The 25866-nt window shown below is 39.4% G+C and overlaps 1 protein-coding gene across 2 annotated transcripts in view; it reads left to right on the top strand.

The window, feature by feature from the left end:
* Positions 1 to 25866, top strand: part of VAV3 (vav guanine nucleotide exchange factor 3) — a 371921-nt gene that overhangs the window by 162259 nt on the left and 183796 nt on the right. For both annotated transcript variants that reach the window (XM_004581990.2, XM_058659743.1), the window contains exons 3-8: positions 7281 to 7339; positions 14347 to 14412; positions 18315 to 18423; positions 20434 to 20526; positions 22094 to 22162; positions 24117 to 24220. In XM_004581990.2, coding sequence (XP_004582047.2) covers positions 7281 to 7339; positions 14347 to 14412; positions 18315 to 18423; positions 20434 to 20526; positions 22094 to 22162; positions 24117 to 24220 — 500 coding nt within the window. The remainder of the gene's footprint in view (positions 1 to 7280; positions 7340 to 14346; positions 14413 to 18314; positions 18424 to 20433; positions 20527 to 22093; positions 22163 to 24116; positions 24221 to 25866) is intronic.

The raw sequence follows: 25866 nt of genomic DNA, 5'->3' as shown, positions 1-25866 counted from the left end.
GCAGGCAGAGGGGGCTGCATGTGCTACTGAATAACTAGAATTCTCTGCAGGCTGAAGGATTTTAAGGTGACAGTACGGCAATGGTAATGCAATTAGATTGACAGTTCTGAAATGCTAGACAACATTTATAGGAACCAAGTAGGACATGAATTTGAAAGGAATAAAATTGGAAGAATGGAGACAAATTGGGCTATTCCAATAAATGATGCAAGAAACAAAGAGGATCAGAACCAAAGGCAAGGCATGGGAAGAGAAAGGGTTCTAAGAGAGACTTAGATTGAAATCCTATTGATTTGTCCTTCTAGGACTTGAGTCTGGAAAGTGACCCAGGTGTCTTGCCAGGTGGGGAGAGGAATGAAATTGTAGGGTCAGTGGGATTAGGAGGGAGAAGCAGTTTGAAGGGAAAGATGGTCAGACTGAGGTCTTCAGAGGCGGCTTGATGATGCCAGGAAGGTGGGGATGGCAGGACCACGGTGGTATGGATGTGCCTCATGAGACCAGTGTAGGTCTGTTTGCTTGATGATGCTGTTTCCCTCAGACCCTGAAAAATAGCCCCTGGCAATCTAATGAGAAATATATCATCCCTGCAGTGGTCATTAAAAAAGCTTTACAGGGAATAAAGTGCAAGTGAGTTTGCTTAAAGTATGAAGATGTTCTCCCTGCTTGGATGATGGAAGAGCTGGGCCCATGTGTGACTTTTCTTGCCCATCTTTGGATCTGCAAACAGGCTGAGACAACCCAAGAGACCCTTCCAGTGGAGCCCTTGAAGGAGCCTTAGAAGTGCCCCTTGAAGGACACAGCCAGCCTTGCTCGTGTTTTGGGTTGTGATGAATGTAATGATCCTAGTCTGTGGGTGCTCCTTCTGCAGCTTTCTACCCTGTGATGTTGGATAATAGCTGGTGATTTTTGAAAGCAGGAAGTATTGCATTATCATTTTGCAACTTTGAACATTCAGTGTATCTAGTGTATCCAGCATGTTAGTGAATGTTCAGACTTTGCTCACTGAATGAGTGCAAGAAGATATTCCTAAGAAAAGGATGGTTAAATGAAGAGAGCAGTCAGCTCGACAGAAGAGGAAGGTTCTCAGTTGTGGTGTGAGTTTGCTGACTGTGGGAGTGCTACTCAGTGATTCTGGGCCTGGGTTTCTTTATCAGGAGAGAGGAAAATTGATAAAATAACAAATTCATGAATGGGCTTGAAGATACCTGTGGAATTCTTAAGTTTAACATTTGTGTGTTTGTAGGACTGTAAAAGAAATTGCCAAGAATTTTTATCATACTCTAAAAGGCGTTTGTAACTTAAGCTAATTTGGAACCACTGAAGAAATATGGAGGCTGTAGAATTTTTGTCTGGTGTAGAGTTGTGGCTCTTGATCATGTAGGAGGAGGTGGGGATTCAGGCAATCAGGCAAAGGATGTGCCTTGAAATGACAAATGCTCTGGTTGCACAGAATTTTTTGATATTTTTTTAGGGTAGCAAGATGTGGAGGTGTACAGATGCCAAAGCACTGTACATCTCTGTATAGTGCTCTCTGAAAGTTCACTTGCTTGCTTTTGCAGTAGGCTTCACATTTTGTTTTCTGAAATGCTTTGTATAGGCCTGCTCTTACTTTACTGATAATAATGATACTAGGGAATAACAGTGGAGTTATGACATTCTCCTGGGTGTGTTACATACATATAGTACCTTATCTACCCTTCACAGTGACAGGTACTGTCTTATCTAGGACACAGGCTCTCTAACTCCCACCATGCCAACCAGCTACTGAAGTTGTGACATGTGTCATTTAGGAAATCTGACTTCTTAGACTCCACTATGCATCTTTCATAAAACGAAGATGTTAATTTAAGAGTTACACACTTGAAGATTCAAAACCTGGTAAATACAGAATGATTCTTGTGTTTATGATCGCTAAGCCCAGCATGAAATACACATTTGACTCATTTAACATGTGGCTGAAGTACTCTTTTCAACAATGCAGTTCATTTTCCGTAGTCTGCTTGATACAGAAATCAGAATTTTTCTCCTTGAATCAGACAGGGCTGCTTTGCTCCTATAGGAGCCATAGATGTTTCCCTGCAGCACAGTTCAAGAATCAACCAGGTATTTTAGGCGTGATGGGTGTTGGAGGGAACAGTAAGTTATGGTGTGTTCTAATGGGGTAATTTCCTGTGTGAAATTAGAATTGGAATGAAAATTAAGCTAATGAGTTCTTTTGATTTCCTAGGAGAGTTGAAGTGCAGTTACATTGTTAGTCTGAAACTCACCATCTGGCAGGGTTTAGAATTGGGACTGGTGCTGGAGTGGCTCTGAGCTGCAGCTGACCTGGCCTGTTCTCTGCTGTCTGGAATGCTCACCTCTACTGTCTCAGCCCACACCCTACCTCTTCTGAACCCTGGAAGAGGCTGCGGGAACCATGGTGTGGATCCTGTCACACTGGGGCTGCAATGTTGTAGGTCCCTTCTTGAAGCAGACTATGCTTGCATTTGGGACTCAAACTGCAGCTCCCTGATTACTCATGCAGAACTCAGTTCCCCAGGAAGGATTGCTTCATTAGGAACTCGCTCAAAACCAAACTCTTGTTCAAGGGGTCAGGGAAAGGGTTATAAAGCAAAATTTCAGAATAGAAAACCTGTGGAGGTGAATCTGCCGCAGTTCTTGAGCTGACCTAGGAGGTGGTTATTCTCTGGCCATGGCTTCTTTAACTCAGCACCTTAGAAGTAGCCAGACATACTGATTCTGCATGGATGACTTGTTATAATTATAAACTGTGGCATTGACACCACTAATGTGCTGGATATGTAGAGTGAGAATTTGCCAGAAAGTCTATGAAGAAGATTGTAGGTACAATATTGACAGTCTGATTTGGAAAGCTGTTTTATTTCATAGCGTTTAAACGGACTCATTCAGTGGTAAAAATAAAAGCCTCAAATAATGTAACGGGAGAAAATGTCATGCTGGCACTGGTATGTTGTTTGCCTGGAGCTCTGAGGAATAGGCAGCTCTTCCTGAAGTTTAGTTAATTTCACTAATAGGTTCCTTATTCATTCTGCACTTCTGCCAGGTTAAGTCTGTTGCTTACCTGGATGTATTTTATCCCTAATTGAGAAACAATTTGATAGGCTAAGGACTGCTCCTTCATTTGCATAAGTAGCAAGTGTTTGGTTGTCAATATGAGCCTGGCTGTGACTGAGGTGATGGAATGGGGTGGTGGTGAAGTGAGTACCTCCACCTCTCCTGAAGGTAAGACTGGACAGAGGTCACCAGAATGTGTGGTTATAAAATGGTCCTGCTTTTTGTACTAGTCACCGCACTTCAGAATGTTTTCCTTTGAAGTGCCCACACACAATTGAAAAGCTGTCTGGGCAAGGACAGTAATTGCAGGTTTTGAAGTGAAATGTCGCACTCATTGTCAGCAGAATGTTGGCTAAATCACTGTGTACACTGGAATGTTTAAATGTATCAGTATGACTAGTTTATTCTTAAGGAAAATATTGTAGAAACGTCTATAGATTAGAAACCAGTTACTTCATGGTACAAAGATGAAAGTTAAATTCTTCAGGAGTCATACCTGATCCTTAGCTGTGATCTCTTTCAGGTGGAAGCTGAGGGCAGGAGAGGGACCACATGTTACTGTATTATCTCAGTTGGCAAAGCAAATACTACTTTTGAAATACTTCTTTGAAAGCCAGTCAGTTTTTATTTTAAAAATGGCAAGAGGTACCAGGGCATAGTTACATTCAAAACTGAATGGAGATGCAAAGGGCCTGTCTGGTGGTGGGAGTTGGTCCCAGAAGGCTCTGGGTGAGTTCAAGATCTGCCCTTTGGCCAGGTGCATGGAGAGAAACAGAACTTCAGACCTTCGGGAGCACTCCAGGGCCTTGGCAGGTGAAGGGCTTTGGCATAGCCGCTTCTGTCGTTTTCCCAAATCGTTCATGCCACCTGGGTGGGTCTTCTTCCCGGTGCAGCTCACTTTCTGCCTTGGAGAAGTGAGAACACTGCCTGCCCAGCTCCACTTTGTCCCATTTAGGTCCTGTTGTCTCTTTGCCTGAGCCTTCCCAGCCTCTGGGCTGTAATCTTCCCTTGCAAGGTGCATGTGTGAAGCCCTTGGCTTTCTTTCCCACCTTCCTCACACAGGTGCACTCAAGGATATTAATGGTTTTTAGTTCTGTACAAATGCTACTTTGCTTATGTACCAGGACACTGAAGCAGGAAAAAAGGAAGGGAAATCCATGCCATTTTTTCATGGTTACTTTGTTGGCCTGTTAACTTAGAAATTGTTCTCGGTGATTGCTTGCCTTTGTGGGAGTATGTCATCCATAATTTCAACAGTTCAGAAATTACCACCTTGCTGGGGAAATAATCCTCCTTTGTTTTAGGGGATGTCTTTTGCATGAATGTTTGTGAATGTGCATTTCTGATGGCAGGGCGGCAGGGCAGAGCCTCCACGTGGAGGACTCGACTCTGGCATTAATTTATCTTGTCTATTGCAAATCCAAATACACTCGTTACAGAATATGTGCTGTTCTAGAAACACCACACTGACTGCACTGTCTGGCTAAACTTAATGGACTCGATGGACAATAGGACCAAAATTTTTGAGTGATGGTTCTCAGGGAGATTGACTTGAAGATGCACTGTATTCAGTCTGCTCATCTATGGAATAGGAATGTTATTTTTCTGTTGAATCATGAAAGTAACTCTTTAAATAATGGGTTGGTTTTGGCTTGTTTATAGGCAAGCCAGGACTAAAATAATATACTAGCTTCTGGCTCCCTCTGGTGGACACTCATGTGAAGATTCAGTAGGTTTTGGTGGTAGGCCAGTAGACGCAGGTTGTAGTAATGCTGTGTTGTGAAGAGAGACAGCAAACGTGTTCTTACTTTGCAGATGTGTCACAGTTATTATCAAAGATGTTCCCAAGGAATAAAATACATTGCAGCTAACATACATAAAAAAATAGTAATACAGTATACGGAGATAATAAATCCATGGCAGTTTTTCTTGTTCTTAAGCTGTGATAATGCTGGGACCAGTGTGCAGAGCAGACTCAGACTGACCTCACTCTGTAGCTTACAGGAGTGCCTTGTCAGGGTGAGGGACGTGCTGAAACTCCACAAATCCTTCCAGGCATTCCTGAAACTCATCCTTTCACCCAGTGGTGTATACTGTTTGAATTTCTGGAAATGATTTTTTTTTATTTTGAATGTTTGTTGTGGTGAACTTGTCAGCATTTGCTCCTGTGTGATCGTCTGAATTTACAGACTCACTGAATGTGCTCCGTCTTCACTTGGAAGAATTATCTCATCTGACGTTTCAGCTGAACGTTTCTTGTTTCAGTCAGTTATTCAACACTGCTAACCAGGATGAAATTGAAGAGCAGCTTTCATTTGAATGTGTATATATATATAATATATATTCCCCTTTCTGAGGTCACAGCATGAGGCCAGGGCTGCAGTGTAAACATCAGGGTCCCTAATTTAGTTCACTTAGCTCAAATTTCGCTTGTTCCAGTTAACCCTTTGAAATCTAGAGTTTTGCTGCCTCATCTAGTGTGTATATTAACCTAATGTTTAAAAATTGTTTTTTAATCACATTATGTGCACCATGCCTTCAGAGACATTTATTGTAGAATGATTAAATTTTGGTAATTAACCTGTATCTCACTTGTCCTTTTCTGTGTGATGCAAAAACTTAAAGTCCACCGTGTCTCCTGTTTTAAAAGAATACATTTCTAGTGTCTGTCGCCCTATAATTCAACTGAAAATTTACAGAAAACAGCGTTTTTTATGCAATGAGAGTTGGTGCTTTCTCAAGTATTGGATGAGCATACATTATTTAATGCTTTCAATGGCTGCATGAAGGGAATCAGCATTGTAGCATAAGGGGTTAAGCTAATGCTGCCTGCGTATGGTCTGTGTTTCCCAGAGGCTGATGGAGGTGAGCTTTGCTGAAAGCTAGTAAGACATGTGAATTTCCTTGAAATTTCATGTATTGATTTTTCAGTTCATGTAAAAGACAGAGTCAGATCTTCACAGTTTTGTTTCACTCCGTAAATGCTCATAGCAGGCTTGGCCAATTAAAACCAAGAGAGTCGCCCTGAAACCAGATCACCTCCATGGTGATGTCTCCCAGCCTGTGCATTAGTAGGAAGCTGGATTGGAGGTAGAGCAGCTAGAACTCAAACCCAAGAAATCTGGTAAGAGTTGTGGATGGTGCAAACAGTGACTTATCACATGGCTGTGTTGAGCATCTGACTGAGGCACTATGCTGCTCCCTACAGCAGGGCAGGGAGAAGTGTGTGTGTGGATAACCCCAGGTGAGCCTTCTACATGGAGGCGTGGCTTTGGTGCTTTTACCTTTGAACTGAAGCGTCTAAGCTCAGAGATGGGTTTTTGCCTTTTCCTCCTCTTTTTTCTGATTCTGAAGAAGGCTTGAAGTAGAAATTCTAAATTTTTTACTGTTTAATTTTGAATGTTTGGATAAGTTCTGCCTGCTATAAAAGCATTTCGAAAATAATACATGTTAGGTCATTGGCTTTCTACATCTTTAGGTGAATTGATCTCAGGCATGAGAGATTAAAGCACGGATAAAATTGTGGACACCAATGCTAACAATAAGCTACTTAAATTTAGCATCTATCTAGAATGTGCATAGTTAAATATTTTACATTTATCATTTTAGTCTGACAATATGCTGATGATCATAGCCTAATATTTTAAGCATTATCAAGATGAAGAAATTAAACCCTTTCCAGCTTTCTGAAAGCTCCTGGGCTAAAAAGTGATAAAGCCTTGATTTGAACTCACATGGTCTGGCTTAGGAGCTCATACTCTAAAGTACTCTACCATCTAGCTGCCCGGTCCAGTGGAGTGTTTTGTGATGTTCAGCCCGTCTGATAAAATACCCACAAGTGGCTCCAGAGCCATTAAAACATGAGGAATCAAAAAATGGAGGAATGTTTTGTTTCTAGTAGCCTCATATTGCTAGCAGCTAGCTGGTTGCAGAATGCAGCGTTTTTGAGTATCTCTGATTCCATAGAGGCGGAGATACCAGGTGTTTGGGGTTATGGATTCTAACTCCTTGTTTTAGTAACAGCTCCGAAGCTTCAAGTAATAAGGTTAAGAGAACTGAATCGCTGATCTTCCCATTCTCTCTGTGGCATCTGCAAGTTTGCATCTCATGCTGTTGTTAACAGTACAATGGAAAGCTACTGTTTAGGGGAAAAAGACATCTTAGCCCACGTACAAATCTAATTAATATTTTTTATTCTTTCTTAGGTTATAGAAACATTATCCCGACTTTCACGCACACCTATAGCATTGGCTACAGGAATCAGGTAAGCTCACTTCTTTGTGGTTCCTGTGTTCTATCAGTTTCATGTCCGGCTATTTTATGATTACAATGTGCGTGGTAAAGCGTATTTCACTCCAGAAAAATGCTTGTTACATAAATACCCAGTATCTATTTAAAATGTATTGAGCAAGTCAGAACTCTTAGTCCACTAAGATACGCTGGCTAAACATGATTAAATCATTTAGTTCTTTCAAAGACTACCTCCAGCATTCCTGTGCATATCACTTATTATGAGAAACAGGTGCAAAAGTAATAAATATTTTAAGACATTGTTATACTGTAGAAATAACCATAACAATAACTCACAACTTTTAGGAACTTAAAGACAAATAACTTTATAGGGATGAGTATTGAGGTTTGAGGTTTGGGTAATGAATTAAAAACTTGGAATATGCTAAATAAATTATTAATCTCTTTGCAATGGACAATTATGCAGTGGATAAAAATAAAAATTTCTTTTAATGTTGTGTTTTCTCTTTGAAATACTACATACTTGAGTTAGCTCAATCAGCAAAACACTAAGTAGCATTAGGAGGTAAAAACAGTGTTTGTAGCTACTCAGCTAGGCTTCCTGGAAAGAGTGTTTTATTTCTCAGGGCTCCACATTCCAGTCTGTAGCCATCACAGTGATTCTGTGTGCCTTTCTCTCTGCCTATGTTTCCATTTTCCTCAGTCCTGTTCATATTTGTGCTGGGAGAGAGGATCCAAGGTGGCCTTATATAGTCCTGAGCACTGAGCAGGCCATGCATAACCCAAGGATACAAAGCACAGTAACTTCAGGGAGCACATCCTGCTGACCCTCACTCAGAAATGAGCAGTGAGGTGCTGGTGTTATGGCACAGTAGGTAAAGCCATGGCCTGCAACACTGACATTCTTTATGGTTGTTGGTCTGAATCCCAGTTGTTCTACTTCTGATCCAGTTCCCTGTTAATGGGCTGGGAAAGTAGTGGAGGATGGCCCAAGTGTTTGATTCTGTGCTACCCACATTAGAGACCCAGTTGAATCTCCTGGCTTCTCACTTCAATCTGGCCAAAAGTATTCAAATAATTCAAGCCATTGTGGCCATCTTGGCTAAAGTGGAAGATTTCTTTTGTGTCTCCAACTCTCTCTGTAACTTTGACTTTAAAAATAAATAAATCTTAAAGAAATGAGCCGTGGATATCTGCTTTCTACAACAATGAAGCGTAGACTAGATAAACCGTTTTGCTTTTCAGTTCATGAATATTTTTGCATTTCAATGTATGCTTTTATTTTATATTTAAGCAGATTTTTAAAAGGATTTTCCAGTTTTTATATATTTATATACTCTTGCTTCTGTAGGGATATGTTGGGTTTTTTTTTCCCTTAATCTTTCTTATCTGTGTTTTCCATAGTGGACTATACTTTTCTATAATGTACTTGTATTTCTACAGAAGCATAATAGCATGTGTCTAGATTTATTTTAAAATGATTTTAAAACTTTTCTTTTATGCTTGGATTTATTTGAAAACTGTATGTTCCACTGTTGCCTTAGTGTTAAGTTAATCCATCCAGTGGGTCAACTGGTTAATTAACGAGCCTGAAATGCTGCCTTCAAGTCTATTTATTGATTATTTAATTTTTTATTCTGATACATATTTATATTTCAGGCACTTCTTTAGCACTGAGAATTTTTATTACAAGCCATCAGTCTCTTATGGATGATTGATTAATGGATTATATCACAAGGTTTATTACAAAAGGTACAAATAATTAGGAAGTGCAATAAGGTAGAATTCACAGGAAAGATCCTTGTATTTGACATATGGCTGTACACGAGTGGGTTCTCTTCTGAGGTTTCTATTCTATTCCTTTGGTCTTATTCTCTGTTTCTGTGCCAGTACCAGGCTGTTTTGATAATTACCACCTATAATATGTCCGAAGGTCTGGAATTGGGATCCCCCATGCTAGGTTGTTCTTCAGAATGGTTTTGGCTGTTGGTGGTTTTGTTTTCAGATGAACCTTTCTATAATTTTTTTCCAGCTCTGTGAACAATGTTCTTGGTATTTTGATTGCAATTGCATTGAATGTATATTGCTTTTGGTAATAGGGACATTTTGATGATGGTGACTCTGCCCATCGAGGAACATGGTATGTTTTTCCAGTTTTTGAAGTTTTCTATTTTTTAATGTTTTGTAGTTTTCCTCATAGATCTTCCACATCTTTTTTTAGGTTTATTCCCAGGTGTTTTGTTTTCTTGTTATTTTGAAGGGTACTATCTGGTTAGTTCTTTTTCCACCAGTTGTTTGCATACACTATGAATGTTGATTTCTGTTAATTGATTTTGTACCCTGCCACTTCACCGAACTCTCCTGTAAATTCTAGCAATCTCTTTATTGGGCCTCTTAGTTATCCAATGTATAGAATCATGTCCTCTGCAGAGCTAGCTTGACTTCCTCATTTCCAATTTGAATTCCTTTGAATTTTTTTTCTTGTCTAATAGCAGTGGTGATAGTAGACATCCTTGTATGGTTCTAGATTGTAGTGGGAAGGCTTCCAAACTTGCCTCATTCAGTAAAATGCTGGCATTGGGTTTTTCATATATTGCTTTGATTATGTTGTGAATTGTTTCTTCTATGCCAGTCTTGGAGTTTTTAGCATGAAGTCATGTTGGATTTTATCAAAAGCTTTTTCTGCAGTTATTGAAGCTATCATATGATTCTTGTCAATTTTTTATGTGATGTATCACATTTATAGATATGTGAATGTTGAAGCATCTCTGCATGCTTGGAATTAACCCCACTTAGTCCGATGAATAATCTGATGTATTTTTGTATTCTGTTGGCTAGTATTTTATAAGATCTTAGTGTATATATTCATCAGGAATATCGATCTGTAGTTTTATCACTGTTGATTGTCTATCCAGTTTTGGTTTTAAGGTGGTGATGGCTACAGAGAATGAGTTTGAAAGAATTGCCCCCATCCCTTTAGTGTTTTGAGGAGTTTATAGAGAATTGAAGTCAGCTCCACTTGGAATGCTTTGTAGAATTCCAAGTGGAACCATCTGGACCTGGGCTTTTCCTTGTTGGGAGAGATTGAATTACTGATTCAGTCTCTACCTCCATTATAAGTTTGCTTTGTGACTAAGTTGTGGTAGATGGTGGAAGTCCAGGAATTTGTTTCATGGAGGTCTTAGGATTTGTTGGCATATAGTTGTTTGTAGTAATTTATAATTATTTTCTATCTATGGCTGCAGTCTGTTGTAATGTTCCCTTTATCTTTGAAACTATTGATTCTTGTTGTCTCCTGCTTTTTCTTTCTTAGTTGGCTCAGTGGGATGTCTATTTTATTTTCTCAGAGAACCAACTTTTTGATTCATTGATTTTGTGTGTTCTTTTGATTACTATTTGTTTTATCTTCTTCTTATTTTGATTATTTCTTATGTCCTGTTTTTGGGGTTATTTTACTATTTCTTTAGTTCTTTCAGGAGTGTACTTAGCTCATTTATTTTTTTTTGTTGTTGTTGACATAAGCTCCAGTTGTGACAAGTTTACCTTTTAACACTGCTTTGGTGGTATCGCACAAGTTTTGGTATTTGTGTATGGATCTTCATTGGTTTCAAGAAATGTTTTTTGTTTTTAAATTTATTCTCTGACCCATTGTCCGTTCAGAAGCATCTTGTTCATCTGCCAAGAGTTTACGAATTTCTTGGTGTTTTGATTTATTGATATCTAGTGTCATTCTGTGGTGATTTGGAAAGATGCATGGTATAATTTCAGGTTTTTTTCAAGTCTTTTAAGTCACTGAGACTTGTTTTGTGCCCTCATGTGGCCGATCCTGGAGAAGGTGCCATGTACAGCTGGAAAAAAATGTATATTCTGTGTGTGCTGGATGGAAGGTTCTGTATAAATCTATTAAGTCCAGTTCTATTTTCCGTGTGAGTTCTGTTTCTTTGCTGAGTTTGTCTTGTTGACCTATCTATTGGAGTTAATGGGGTGTTAAGGTGTTAAGGTTTTATATTAGCATCTATGTCTCCCCTTAAGTTCATCAATAATTGTTTCCTACAGGTAGAAGCTCCTATGTTTGGCATGTAACGTTTATTATTTCTTCTGGTGGATGGCTCGCTTTATGATATAGGGTCCCTCTTTATCTCTTTTAATATTTTTCACAGTGAAGTCCATATCATCTCAGATTACAACAGCTACACCAGTTTTGTCCTTTCCATTGGTGTAAAATGGCCTTTTCCATCATCTCACTTTCTTTGCATCTTTGTTGATTAGATGTCTCTTGTAGCCAACAGATAGGTGGGTCCCATTTTTTGATCCATTCTGTTAATCTATGTCTTTGGACTGATGAGTTTAGGCCATTTGTGTTCAGAGTTATAACTGAAAGGTTATGATTTAGTCCTTTCATGTGTGTGTGTGTGTGTGTTGTAGTCTTTGTTTAATTTTGGTTTCTTTTGTGGGCTTGATTGGGAAGATCTCCTTTTCAATCATTGATTGTGATTAACTTTTTTTTAAAGATTTATTTTTATTGGAAAAGCAGATAATACACAGAGGAGGAGAGACAGCGGAAGATCTTCTGTCTGATGGTTCATTCCCCAAGTGGCCACAACGGCTGGAGCTGAGCCAATCCAAAGCCAGCAGCCACAAGCTCTTCCAGGTCTCCCATGCAGCTGCAGGGTCCCAAGGCTTTGGGCAATCCTCGACTGCTTTCCCAGGCCACAAGCATGGATCTGGATGGGAAGCGGGGCTGCCAGGATTAGAACCGGTTCCCATATGGGATCCTGGCACGTGCAAGGTGAGGACTTTAACCACTATGCTATTGGTGCTGGGCCTGATTAACTTCCTTTCTTTCTGACTTCACCTTCCTGAGCAGTGTTTTTCGGGTTGGCTTAGTGTTGGCATATTCTTCCAACTTCTCTTTACTATGAGAATATTTTTTATTTTCAAATACAAGTGAGAGCTTAGCTGTATATATTATCCTAGGTTGACAGTTTTTCTGTTTTAGGATCTGGAAAATGCTACTCCATTCTCTTTTTGCTTGAAGGATCTCTTCTGAGAAGTCAACAGTGATTCTGATTGGTTTTCCTCTGAATGTTGCATGCTTTTTTTTGTTTGGTTCAATATTCTTTGTTCAGTTGAGGGAAGTTTGACCACAATGTGTCTGGGTGAGGATCTTTTTGGATCTAATCTGATTGGTGTTCTCTGCCCTTCCTGTAGTAACTTTTCCTTAAGTTCCCACTATTAGGGAAGTTCTCTTTTTAATTTCATTGAATACGTCCTGCAATCCTGACTCTTTCTACTCCTTCAGGAATTCCTATGAGTCTAACATTTGATATTTTGATGTTTTCATTCATTTCTTGGATAAAAGTTTTTGCTTTCAGGTTTTCTTCTACATACCTGACTAGTTTTATGCTCTCCACTTGGTTGCCTTCCACCTCTGATTTTCTTTCTCATGTGGCATTCATTCTGTTGTTTAACCTTTCTGTTGTATTTTTTTGCCCTAGTATTTCAGTTTGGACCTGTTTTGTCTCTGTGATAATGATATTCTTAAATTACATAAGTTCTTCCCAACATTTTTCTTTGTCTCTGAAAAGTTTCATGATATTTTGTATTTCTGTCTGGAAGCTCCTAAGCATCTTTGTCCTGCAGCTCTAGGATTGAAGTGATCCTTTGTTTATTTTTGAGGGAGGACTGGCCCCCCTCTTCTAAGGTGTTCGCTATTTTTCTACTTTTTACCATGATCTTTCAGATCTGTGGGCTTTCTCATGGCTGTGAAATTCTACCTCTGATGGTTTGCTGGTGTTTTCTGATACTCCTGTCTGTAGCCTGGAAGGCTGTTGATTCACTAGGAGACTTACTGTGTCCCTGCTTTAGCAGCAGATGGCGCTCACAGGCTGATGTGGGTCCAGTAATGCAGCAACTGACTCTTGGGGTTTCATTCCACCTCTGACCACAGGACTGTTAACTCAGGGTGAATGTGTTCCCATTGCTGTTCTGTGCACAACGGACTTCACTGTTTGGCACTTCTCTGGCCTCTGCTGACTAGACAAGCACACAATGTGGGTGCATTTCCAGCTGCCCTAGAGTGCACAATCAGCAGGCACTCTCCGGCTTCAGTGACTCCACGCCTTCCCTCGCTCCCCACAAGCAAGCAGCAGCAGGAGTGTGAGCCTGTGTTCACTGCCAGTGTTCACACTCCTGCCCCTGGCCTTCCCTGAGGTCTCTGCTCTCCCGGCATCCACCTATACTGATACATTATTGCAGGACTGCCTGTTTTTATGAAACATGTGGCATCTTGATCACCTATAAAGAAATTGCAAAACTTTGGTACAGTGGTATGATTCCTAAGATTTTGTTAGGAACGAAATTGAAGGCACAATATTGGCATTATGAAAAAAATCCGTAGTATCATGCTACAAACAAACTAAGCATGAGGAATGGGGGATACGTTGAAGTATGATTTTATTGAACAGGAGACAGATTGTATCATGATCTCTGAGATTTGGTTGATTCATTTTTCCAACCAAGGAAAATTTTAGAAAACCAGCTTGACTTTTTTTTTAAGTCTGACTATAGTTATGTTGTATATAGTATATAGAAGGCACAGGGTTTTTGTTTTTCTTCATTTTCGTTGTGCAAGCATGATTGTCATCAAAATCCCATAGCTGAAGACAGAACACTAGTGCTCACACACCATCGCTTGTCATCTGAATTGGGGTGTTGTGGGTCAGTGTTATGGGGTGACCCTTTGGGTGTGTGCCAGGAGGAATTCAGATGTCACATTATGATATCCCCAGCAGCAGTGCAGACCCTGACTAGATGGCAGTGATGCGCAGGATTCAGGATAGCAGACACAGGGCCATGGGCCAGTGCCTACGGGGAAACCCTGGACATTGCTGGGGACACAGTGACTCATCCCCCTATCCTGGCCATGAACATGCCTGTGTTTTGAGTCACAGGTAAGTGCTCAGCATTATTATTATTATTATTATTATTGTTCATTTACCCATTTTTTTCTCCTTCTAGGCCCTTCCCAACAGAAGAAAGCATTAATGATGAAGACATCTACAAAGGCCTTCCTGACTTAATAGAGTATGTTGAGCATTTTTAGCACAATTAAATCAGTATCAATTTTTGTATCTGATGAATATCAGCTGTGGATGTTCAGTAGGTTCTCTGCAGGGAAACATAGCTCAGTGTGATTATGATATGTGAGAATTAACCTTAACCTGGGATTGGAAGGCATCACAAGAAAACATGCTTAAGTTTTATTTTGTTTGTGTGTGTCCCTGTGAAGGGTTAAGGCATGCTGCAATGAAGTACAACATGAGAATTCCTGACAGGCATAATAATAATATGTGAAACTGAAGTTGGTTATGGAACAGTTGAAAAGAAATGGTATCCACCATTGGAGGAGGGTAGGACACGTAGTGTTTTGTAACTAAAAGGAAGAGGGAGACTAAATGCAGGCTGGAGTTATTCCATGACGGTTGGGTAGATGGTGGTGGTTCTGAACAGAGAATCCTTCTGGGCTTTATTACATAATTATTGGGCCCAGTGCTGTGACCTAGCCTTGAACGCGCCGGGATCCGTTATGGGCGCCGGTTCTAATTCTGGCAGCTCTACTTCCCACCCAGCTCCCTGCCGCTGGCCTGGGAAAGCAGTTGACGGCCCAGAGCCTTGGGTTCTGGGAAACCTGGAGGAAGTTCTTGGCTCCTGGTTTTGGACTAGCACAGCTCTGGCTGTTGTGGTCACTTGGGGAGTGAATCATCGGACAGAAGATCTTCCTCTCTGTCTCTCCTCTCTATATATCTGACTTTGCAATAAAAATAAGAAAATCTTTATAAAAAATACATAATTATCAGGAGAGTCAAAGGATCCTTGCCAGTGATGATGTTCTGCTGATTGCTTCATGTAGATTACAAGTAAATATAAAACGTGGTCCTCAAACCTAAAGGGAGTGGTAATGTAGAGCAGGCTGATGACAAAGAATTGTACTGAAGAATCATTTGTGCTCCTGGAAACGTCCATGGCATCCTCTGCATTCATCCATTCCACACTCATCTAGCTGAGGGGAGGTCCCTAGGGTCCACTGCGCTCATCCAGCTCAGGGGAGGTGTGTGGGATCCACCACACTCATCCAACTCAGGGGAGGTCTATGCGATCCACTGCACTCATCCAGCTCAGGGGAGGTCTGTGGGATTCACTGCACTCATCCAGCTCATGGGAGGTCTGTGGACCCACTGCACTCATCCAGCTCAGGGGAGCTTTATGGAATCTACCACACTTGTTCTGCTGAGGGGAGTTCCTTGGGATCACTGGCATTCATCCATCCCATGGCACTTGATGTTCTGACCTTGTTCTTGCTGTAGGACCTTCAGGCCTGCTGCTTCTCCTGCCTCAGTAGATGACCCATCACCAATCATGTCTTTGTTCAAATATCCCTCTACAGAGAGGCCTTCCTTAAAGACTCAAAATTGCCACATGCCCTTAATTGGTCTTATTTTTTAACAATATTTATCACTGTCTGAAATAAGTTTGTATTGTTTTGTATGTTGTATCTTTCCTGTTTAGAAGGTGAATTTTCTTGACCTTGTCTATGACGGTTTGCAGCACTTCAGACAGTAGCTGGCAGAGTAGGTCTTCAGTGAATGAATGAATAATCCAAGACTGCATGTAAGAACCATGTGTTACACTTCAGGCCTTGAGCTCTCTAGACTGTTAGCCAGAGAGGGACTTGAGTGCTTATGTGCCCATTGTGTCATGGGCACTGTCCCTTAATACCACAATGTTACCATGTTGTTACTGTAATCACACTTTAAAATTTTGAAAGTTGAATTTTAAAATTAAGTCTTGTTGAAGGAAATGTCATTCGTTAATAGCAATCGTTGGGCTTTGCTCACATATGTTCTTAGTTTGGAGAACAGGTTCTTACTCCCTACACTGATCTCAGATGCACACTGATGTTTCTCCCTTCTGAAAACTTTCCACATACAATTAAACCGCAGCGATGGAGAACTAGCTCATGTTCCCATGGTGGATAGCATCTGGAATGATGTTGAAGTGTTGTTTTAAAAAGCACTTAAGAATTGTTTATTATCTCTTTGTAGCACTGATTTTTTTTTAAGCCCTAATGATGGTGCCTTACACCAGGCACTGTTATCCTTCTCCTATCTTGCCCTTGGTTCTGTAGGAAGGATTGATGTAAAGATAAATCCTGAAACAATGCAATTTCTGGCTACGTTTGCAGGAAATCCTGGGCTTCTAACTTCTCTGAAATTCAAGCTCATGGTCTTCAGAAATACAGCCTGCATTTTCTGTCTCATGGTTGAGTTCCAACTGTGACATTATCCCTAGAATGCTTTCGACTCAGTTTTTTTCTGATCTTTGTGGGCTCTAACTTCTAAGGGTGTACCTGAAGACAGACAAGAGCCTGGTTCCCACTGTGAAGGCCATTGTTCTCTACTGTATTGGAGAGAAAGGCACTAGATGGGAGTACAAGGAAGTTGACAAAGCTGAATAGTGTCCTTGGTTCTCTTCTTTCTTCACTATTTTCAAGTGATGTTTCTGGTTGGTGTTTTTATTTTTGTCCACATCAAATTTATAGTGTTTCATCTGTAGAGACCCAGGATAGATGCTAAAGGGTCCCGATTCTGCGGGAATTAAACTTCGTTTTTAAGAGATACTAAAACTTTCTTTCAATATATTCTTACTAGTTAATCTCAGTCTTTGAGATTATTGGTCAAAAGCCACCTGTTGCAGACTTGAACAAACAGAACAAAATAAGAAACAATAACAACAAGAAACTTAAAGTAGCAACCAGAAGTACAATAAGTGTATCTAGTTCTGTTTTTACTGGAGGGTTTAGAATATCCAATGAGGGGCAGCAGTCAGCCGCAGCGTAAGTGCTCAGGGAAACTTGAAGTAGGGAGTAAGGTGAGCATAACCCACATTCTGTACTAGAATGTGTGTATTCAAACCCTGGCTTCGCTTCCAGTCCCAACTCCCTGTTAATAAGCACCATGGGAGAATAAATGAATATATATATATATGTATATATATATATATATAAAATGAATGATTACCTGTCACCCATATGAGAGACTTGGATTGAGTTCTGGGCTCTAGATGTCAGCCTGGGCCAGCCCTGGATGTTGCAGGCACTGGGGAAATGAAACAGTGAATGGAAAACCTCCTGTATGACCCAATCTTTTTGCTTTCATGTAAAATGAAAATAAATACAAATTTGACTCAACATTGGAAAGGATCATTATTTTTTACTTCCAAAAGACAAAGATGTTATGTGATTTTAAAAAATGTCTTGTGGCCTTCAGGCTTTCTCTTTGCAAAACACATATCAGATAAAAGCAGAGTGAGTGAAGTTACCCAGAATGAACCTGAAGGGACGTGGTCTGGAAAGCACTAGAACTGAAGTTGATAACACCCCTTCAGTAACTGATACTCTTAAAAGACCACTTATTACTATTAGATACTCCTTATCTCTCATGTACTTTATACTCTTTAATACAGATGATGAAACTGACATAGTAATCTGAAAGACAAGAGGTGATACATGGCAGAATTGTTACAACATTCATAGTATAACACAGGCTTGGTTTTAAATGTTTGCTGTGCCATTGACTATAGACTTTGGCAAGTCAAATAGTTTGCTTCTCATCTTACTCCTCTTAGATGGATAAAATAATGAATACCTGATAAGATAATTAGTGCTGGGTGTGTTAGAATGTATATGCGAAAGAGTTGTTTATGTGCTTGTACACAGAACATCTGTTAAGTGGTAGCTACCAAGCCTTGGTGTTGACTTCTGTTGTTTGCTATCATGCTCATTGAAGTCGAGAGAATTGTAATATAAATCTTTCACTGATTTCATTAATTCCATTTTATCTTCAAAAGTCTTTAAAACTCAGTCAATGAGTTCTAGTTATTGCATTTGCTGCATAGTAAAAACTTTTCAATGCTATGTTTTGTTTCAGTGAAACTCGTGTGGAAGATGAAGAAGATCTTTATGACTGTGTGTATGGGGAAGATGAAGGAGGGGAAGTCTATGAGGACTTAATGAAAGCAGAGGAGGCACACCAACCCGTAGGACTTTTGTTTTCTTTTACTCTGGGTATCTTACTAGGAAAGTAATTACCTCAAGGATCAATTAATGTGATTATTTATGTAATCTCTGCCAGAATAGTCATTTTTATGATGCCTCTGATTGCTAATAACTATGCAAGCAGGACTTACTGTTACTACATTTGGAGATACATGCATAGTGTTTTATAGTTCAAAACAAGCATAAGAAGTCTCTGGAAAAATCCTTTCATTTTACTAGCAAGAAAACAATCCTGAGAGAAAATGGCATTCCACTTAGCTAAGTAATGACTGAGTAGCAATAGAATGTGTTTACAGGAATCATGAATTATGAAAGTAAATACTCCTTTACACAACGGGAGTATATTTAAAAAATTAGAGAACACAGTATTTCCTCACAGGTGTGTAGTGTTGGGAAACAGTGCTTTTTTCTTATTAGAAGACTGCTAGCTTTTTAAAATGTCAGAAACTTATATTGTAATAATGAATGAACTATCAGTTTTATCTACCACTAGTATACCTGGAACATTCAAAAATAAGTACTTAGAATTGTTTTCTCATCTATGATTGGAGTGCAAGTCAGTAACTGATACTCTTAGGCTTTTGTTAATATCTGCCTCCACCTCTGACTTTTTGTCAGGTGAATGGCGATGTAGATTTCATTAGAGCTCAGGTCTCTCTGTGTAGCATCTTCACAGTTACAAAGCCAGCAACAATGAAACTGGTGCTTGAACCCAACTCCATCATATCCCAGAATCTTTGATTGTAGTACTAATCTCTACCACTCCCAATCTTAAGCATTTTAAAGATTTATTTTTATCAGAAAGGCCGAGTTACAAAACCAAAGACATAGAAGAGATTTTCTACCTACTGGTTCACTCCCCAAATGGCTGCAACTGCTGGAGCTGAGCCAATCTGAAGCCAAGAGCCTCTTCTGAGTCTCCCATATAGGTGCTATGCAGTGGCCCAAGGTCCTGGGCCAGCCTATGCTGCTTTCCCAGGCCACCAGCAGGGAACTGAGTTGAAATAAAGGAGCCGGGATTTGAATTGGTGCACAGATGGGATGTTGGTGCCACAGGCAGAGATTTAATGTGCTAATAGAAGAGCCAATCCCTGAGATTTAATGTCCTTTTTGGCATTGTTAGAGTTAGAAGATAGGACTTGGAAAGAAAGATGTAAAGAAATCACCCTATACCATTTGTGGCATATCCAGAGGTATTACAATTCTTACAGAACAGTTGTTTCAATTAAAAGTATTTAGCAGAGATGTTGGACTCAGTTGCATAAGTAACCACCTGAACCACCCATATACCATACTGGAACACCTGAGTTCCAGATCTGCTCTTCCTCATTCAACTCCATGTATATACCAGGAGGTATCAGGTAATAAAAATACGTGGGTCCCTGCCACTCAATTGGAAGACCCAGATGAAATTTCTGGCTCCCAGCTTCAACCATGCTTACCTCTGACTTTTGAGGGCATTTGTGAAGTAAACCAAAAAAAAAAAAAAATGAAGTGCCTCTCACCCCCCCCCCCCCTTGCAACACCCATGTCTTTTCCCCCTTTCCCCTTTTTTCAACCCTCCCTCTACCTGGTCTCTTTGTCATTCAACTAAAATGAAAATAAAATTTTAGACCCTACTCTCTAATTTTGCCTTTGAATGGGTGGAATAAATCTCTCTGAAAAAAGAATTGAAACTTACTTTTAACCATCTAAAACTTCCATTGTGTCAAAAACTTAGAACACCCAAGATACTGCGCATAAAATCAGTTAAGTCATATCTTTCAGTTACATGATTCATTAGAGTGGAAAGAAGGAGGGAAGTTTTATGGAAGGAATGAAGGAAACAAGTATGGTTATCACCTTAGAATTTATCTATGAAATCTGTTCCCTTTATATTAAGAAAAATTAAAGAAAAAATGAATACAAAGTTAAATTTTGCCATGATTTTGATCTCTTTCTACCTACTACTATAGGGAGTACTAATTTTGTTCTGATAATTCTAAATGTAGAAATGCCCAGAAAATGATGTACGAAGCTGTTGCTTAGCAGAAATTAAGCAGACAGAAGAAAAATATGCAGAAACTTTGGAGTCAATAGAAAAAGTAAGTCGTCGTGTTATCTTTGATACTGAAATACTGTCTTCTATTGTTAGTGTAGCAAATTCACCGAATCTGTTTATTCAGTTTATTCAGTTTTTAGTTTGTATTTAAAGATCTGAAAACAGATGCACTCATCTCACACTATTTATCGATTTCTTCGTGCCTGAATGGCACTGTTTGAAAGTGTAAGTAAGCCTTACATGCCAAAGTGACAGGCCAGGTGTCTTACATTTTTTTCTGAAGCAAAGTCAGTCTGTCAGGAGAGCATGGTACAGAGGTATTGGTGTCATTTTATTGAGAATGATACTAGAATGTTCTGTGATCAGACCACATTTAAGACAGACAGCTACGTGACTTGAGGGTGTCAGTGTGAAAGCATCCCAGGGAAGATTGTCTGTAGGAGAAAGGCCCTCAGATGGGAAAGGGCTCAGCTGATGCTTCAGAAAAGAGCAGTAGCCCAGTGTGGCTGGAGCAGAACAGGTAAAGAAGGGTAGAAGGCAGGCATCGGGTCTGGTGAGGACATACAGTATATGCATGTTTTTAGGGAGAAAGGTTTGAAGCCACTTTGATGACTTTTATGGTTGGAGGCCATGACAATTAGAACAAAGAAAGTTCAGGAGGTTAAGGACAAAAGTGGAAGATAGAGAATAGCTATATAGTGGAGAATTGACCAGCGAAATATAAGACTGTACACATTAGAGGCTCATTTGAGCTTTGTGGTCGTAATTAAAGCTTATCTGTTATCATACTTTATACTTCCTAGATGCATGTGGCAATTTTACGCTGTGTGTGTGTGTGTGTGTGTGTGTGTGTGTGTGTGTGAGAGAGAGAAAGCAGAGTGGAAGTAGGAAGCATAGGATACAGGTTTGGAAGCACTTCTGATGACTGTACCAGGAAGGCAGATGGGCAGAAAGGAGGGTACATGAGGGATGTGGGATGGGTCAGTGGATTGGTAGATCTAGTAGAGTTGAAGAATTCCTTGACTAAATGCACGATACAGCAAGGAGAGAGATCTGGGAGTTGATTGGAATCAGGTGTAACGAGTGTGTGTAATTGTCGGTAATGACAACATCTTAGGGAGGTTTGGCAGTTGAGCTATGATTAGACGCAGGATTGCTAGATATCCGCTGTCAGAAGCATCGTCCACCCAGATATTGAGATTGCTAAGGCTGAACAAGATATGGTAGCTCAGGAGCTAAGAATCTTAAGGGATGATTCATAATTACGTAAGTAGATTGTTATTCTTAGGAATCTATAAGCATCAAAAATCTTTTAAGGAACATTTTGTGAGTCCTCTAATCTGTACAGTTTTGCCATTACTTGACAACTCAGCCAATAATGTTCTCTTTTTTGCTTTCAGAGGCGTTTATTGTGTAAGCTTTTTCTACTTCAACTATAGTTTTTGTGTTTCTTCGTATGTTTGGGTGTTAAATCTTTAAGACAGAAACTTCTACTTTTTTGATTTACTGCAGTTAACATTGAATTTCACTGTGAAAGTGTTTGTTGATGAAAATTATTTTATAAGATAGGGCGAATAGTGCTTTATTATTTCCCTTTTCTCTCCTCATAGTATTTCATGGCACCACTAAAAAGATTCCTGACACCTGCAGAATTTGATTCCATATTCATCAACATTCCTGTAAGTTAAGCTGTGTTAGCTAAGACTGGTATTTTCTATGAATTCTCGTTTTCATAGTAGGTCCCACATCTGTTTGATGTTCTTCTGTATGTATTTTTAATTTCCTATTTAAATTTTCATGTATTATCATTTTATGATACAGTTCCATAGGGATTTCTTCTACCCCCTTCTACAAACCCCTCCCTCACCACACACATTGAGTTCTCCCAATCATTACAACAGTGTAGTTCATTAACAGTGGTAAGTCCATCATGGCGGGCATGAACAATGGCAGAGAATCCAGCATCCCATTGTCAAGACACACCCAACAATTTCACTGGGAGTCCATCCTTGAACCAGACATAGAGATGCACACTACACTGTATCCTCACATCTGGACATGTCAGTCTCCGCTACACAGTCATTATTAATTCCCTCGTGCTCATAAATATTTGTCTGCTGGGCTTGCTGTGTTTATGCTCTCCTGTCCCACTGGGTGGGCTTTGTTATGCAGGCACTGCCCTGGTGGAGTCAGCTTTTTCCTCCTCCCTTCCTCCCTCCCTCCCTCCACAACCTTGGCATCTGCTCTTTGGGACATGTTTCCAGTGGTGTCAACCTTAACTCCCATTTCTTAAATATGCTGTTTCACTGTGATTTATCAAATTAGTTTAATAAAATGTGAGAATGAATTTATCACACTTACATAAACATTTCAGATGTTGGTCTACCTTATCTTACAGTTCTAAAGGCATATTTTCACACACACATATGAAAGCAAGGTAAATGCTGTGCCACATGAGGTCACACTAGACAATCAGATTCCTAGGAATCAGGTTTTGCACTTCACATACACACACACATTCTAATTTCACAAATATTTTGTATTGACTTGCTTGGATCATCTGATCCTTGTATTTTGATTCTGTTTCATTCTTGATGAATAGTAATTGGTAAATTCTGTCCAGCTGTCTTTATCTCAGAGTTTGGTCTACCAAAGACATCTTCATTCATTTTGTAACCTAATAAGAAAATGCTTACAGTATCAGGTTCAGCAAAAAAGTGCACTTGTTTAGGAAATAGGGTTCTTATACCACATACATGTATGTGATCACTCTATCAAGCTTGCAGCCCATCTGATCCCTGCTGTTAATGCTTTTCCACCTTCAATAAAATGACAGGGGTGGGTGGCATAAACATCTTTAATCTCTATACTATTAGGGAAAGAGCATGCTGTAGGATTCATGTGTACTCAAAGGTGCACAGGAAGTAATCATGGGAGAATGGGCCTTTGGTTTGATGTCGTTATTTCTGGCTGGGCCATGTGTTTACTGCCTGGCATTAAATAACACTTAAGAGGAGAAATGTGAAGTACTGACTTCTGAGTGCTCTAGTCAGCTGTCTGGTACAATTTATTTGCTCTGTATTTATGCTATTAGTTGTCTAGTTTCAAGTAATTCAGTGTGATAATTGTTAGCTTAGCATCAGGACACCACTAATTGACCGAAGTGAAAATCTACATGTGTGTCCCAAGGACATGAATCATTACTTAACCTGTCAATAAAACATTAAGCACTTGGATAGTTTTATTTAAAAACTTGTAGTGACTGTGAAGTGAAAATAAGCTGTACATATTTTTATACAAGGGATAAATTATCCCTTAACAGCTTGAGATAATTTCTTTTTTCATAAGAGACTGAAATTTCAAGTCAGATCTGAAACTGCAATTTCTTGTACACTTGACCTCTCTTCCTCTTCCCCAACCCATCTCCACCCAGATGATCTTCCTTTGCCTACTCCCCCCACATCTTACTCCCCATTGCCCCCTTCTTTCTCATATCTATTTTTAATATTAGCTGTTTTGTATGTGAAAACATTGTGCATGCATATACTGAGCGGCAAGTCTGGCAACAATGGGATTTGGGCTTTAGAGTATGTTTTTTTGTTTCTGATTCTTTTACATTGTTTCTTTTCTAAGGAACTTGTGAAACTTCATCGGAACTTAATGCAAGAGATTCATGATTCCATTGTAAATAAAAATGATCAGAACTTGTATCAAGTTTTCATTAACTACAAGGAAAGGTAATTTCTCATTCAATTTTGTGACTCATGTGGAATCCAAAGAAATGGATCTGATAGATATTGAGAGTAGAATGGTGGCTACCTGAGACTGGAGAGTAGAGTGCAGAGAGGGATGGGGGAGGTTGATCAGTAAGCACTAAGTTCTAGTTCAATAGGATATAAGGAATATAGTGGAGTTGTTTAAGTATGGCGTGTGTGTGTATGTGTGTTTTGAAAATTAGAAAAGATTTGAAATGTCTTTCCACTTAGGAAACATAAATGTCATGAATGAGGAGACACAAATATTTACCCTAATTTGAACTATACATGATATGTAAGTGTATTCAAATACCCTGTCTCTCCCCATCACTATATACAATTAGATATATGTATATACATTTATATTTAGACACACATATATCACTTAAAATAAAACCAAAATATGGGTATATGTGAATTTATAGTGATTGTAAACGGGTCATATTAAAATGGCTAATAGATAGCTATTTTCATTACATACTGTCCAGGGTACTATTGACTTCAGAGTAGTAGTTTGAGGTCTATATGTATGTTATCAAAAATAAATAAAAGGATCCATTGTATATTTCATACAATGTAGGTTGAGTTCCTTATATACCTATGTACCTAAAATATTCTATTTTTCAATCAGGCCATATAGTTTGTAATATTGACCATGGGGTGCTTTATATTACCCTTTAGACAAACTTTAATAATGAGTTAAAAGAAACCTAAAAGCACCAGCTTATTGGTGAAATGTCTTTATCACTATAGAACCAGGTCCTAAAGTGGGCTCTGATCCTTGTTGCATGTTATCTTCTGTGTAGCATGGTTCAGGCCCATGACTCCTATTTTTCAGATGATACGTGTTCCTTTGTTAGAAAGTACTAAGGAAAAGATGGGTTATAACAAGTGAAGTTGTAAGTGATTGCATCAGAAATGTAGGAGAAAATATAACTGGTTTTGAGAATGAATAAGCAATGAAAAATGCATCTCTAATGGGCAGTTAAGCAAAGCCTTTAATTTTAAAAGAACATTTAATTATTTGGAAGATAGTATATGTGAGAGAGAGAGAGAGCTTGCATTCAATGGTTCACTTTCCAGAAGACTACAGTAGAGAGGACTGGACCAGACCAAACTGAGGAGCACCCACAGGCATGATCTTCCAGGTGGCAGGATCCGAAATACTTGGACCATCTTGTATTCTTTTCAGGTTCCTTTGCAAGGAGCTGGATAAGAGTTCGGGCAGCCAGGACTTGAACTAATACTTGAATGAGGGATATTGGCCACATAATTGGGCGTTTGACCTGCTGTCCCACAATGCTAGCCACCTTACTTTTGTTTCTGAGACATGTCTGTTAGCTCAAATAACACTGACAGTAATTAATAAACTTTATAATGCCTATGTACTGTAAAAATGTATATGGAATCAATTCTATTCAAACTTGAAGCCCTAAATCCTAAATTCTGTCATTTTCTTACTATGTGTAGGAGTGATTCTTGCTTTTTATTGATTTATAAGACAATTCAATAGACACAGGAGTTTCTCCCCCCCCCCCCCTTTCAGCTCCCCCATTGTTCTCCCACCTAGTTTCACAATGGGTGTCTTTGTGAGTTTTCACAAGTCCATAATACTGCCACTGAGGTGT

This window comes from Ochotona princeps, chromosome 2 (genome assembly GCF_030435755.1).
Source record: "Ochotona princeps isolate mOchPri1 chromosome 2, mOchPri1.hap1, whole genome shotgun sequence".
Lineage (NCBI taxonomy): Eukaryota > Metazoa > Chordata > Mammalia > Lagomorpha > Ochotonidae > Ochotona > Ochotona princeps.
Note: the sequence above shows the minus strand (reverse complement) of the source record. Positions and strands in the feature narration are given on the sequence as shown.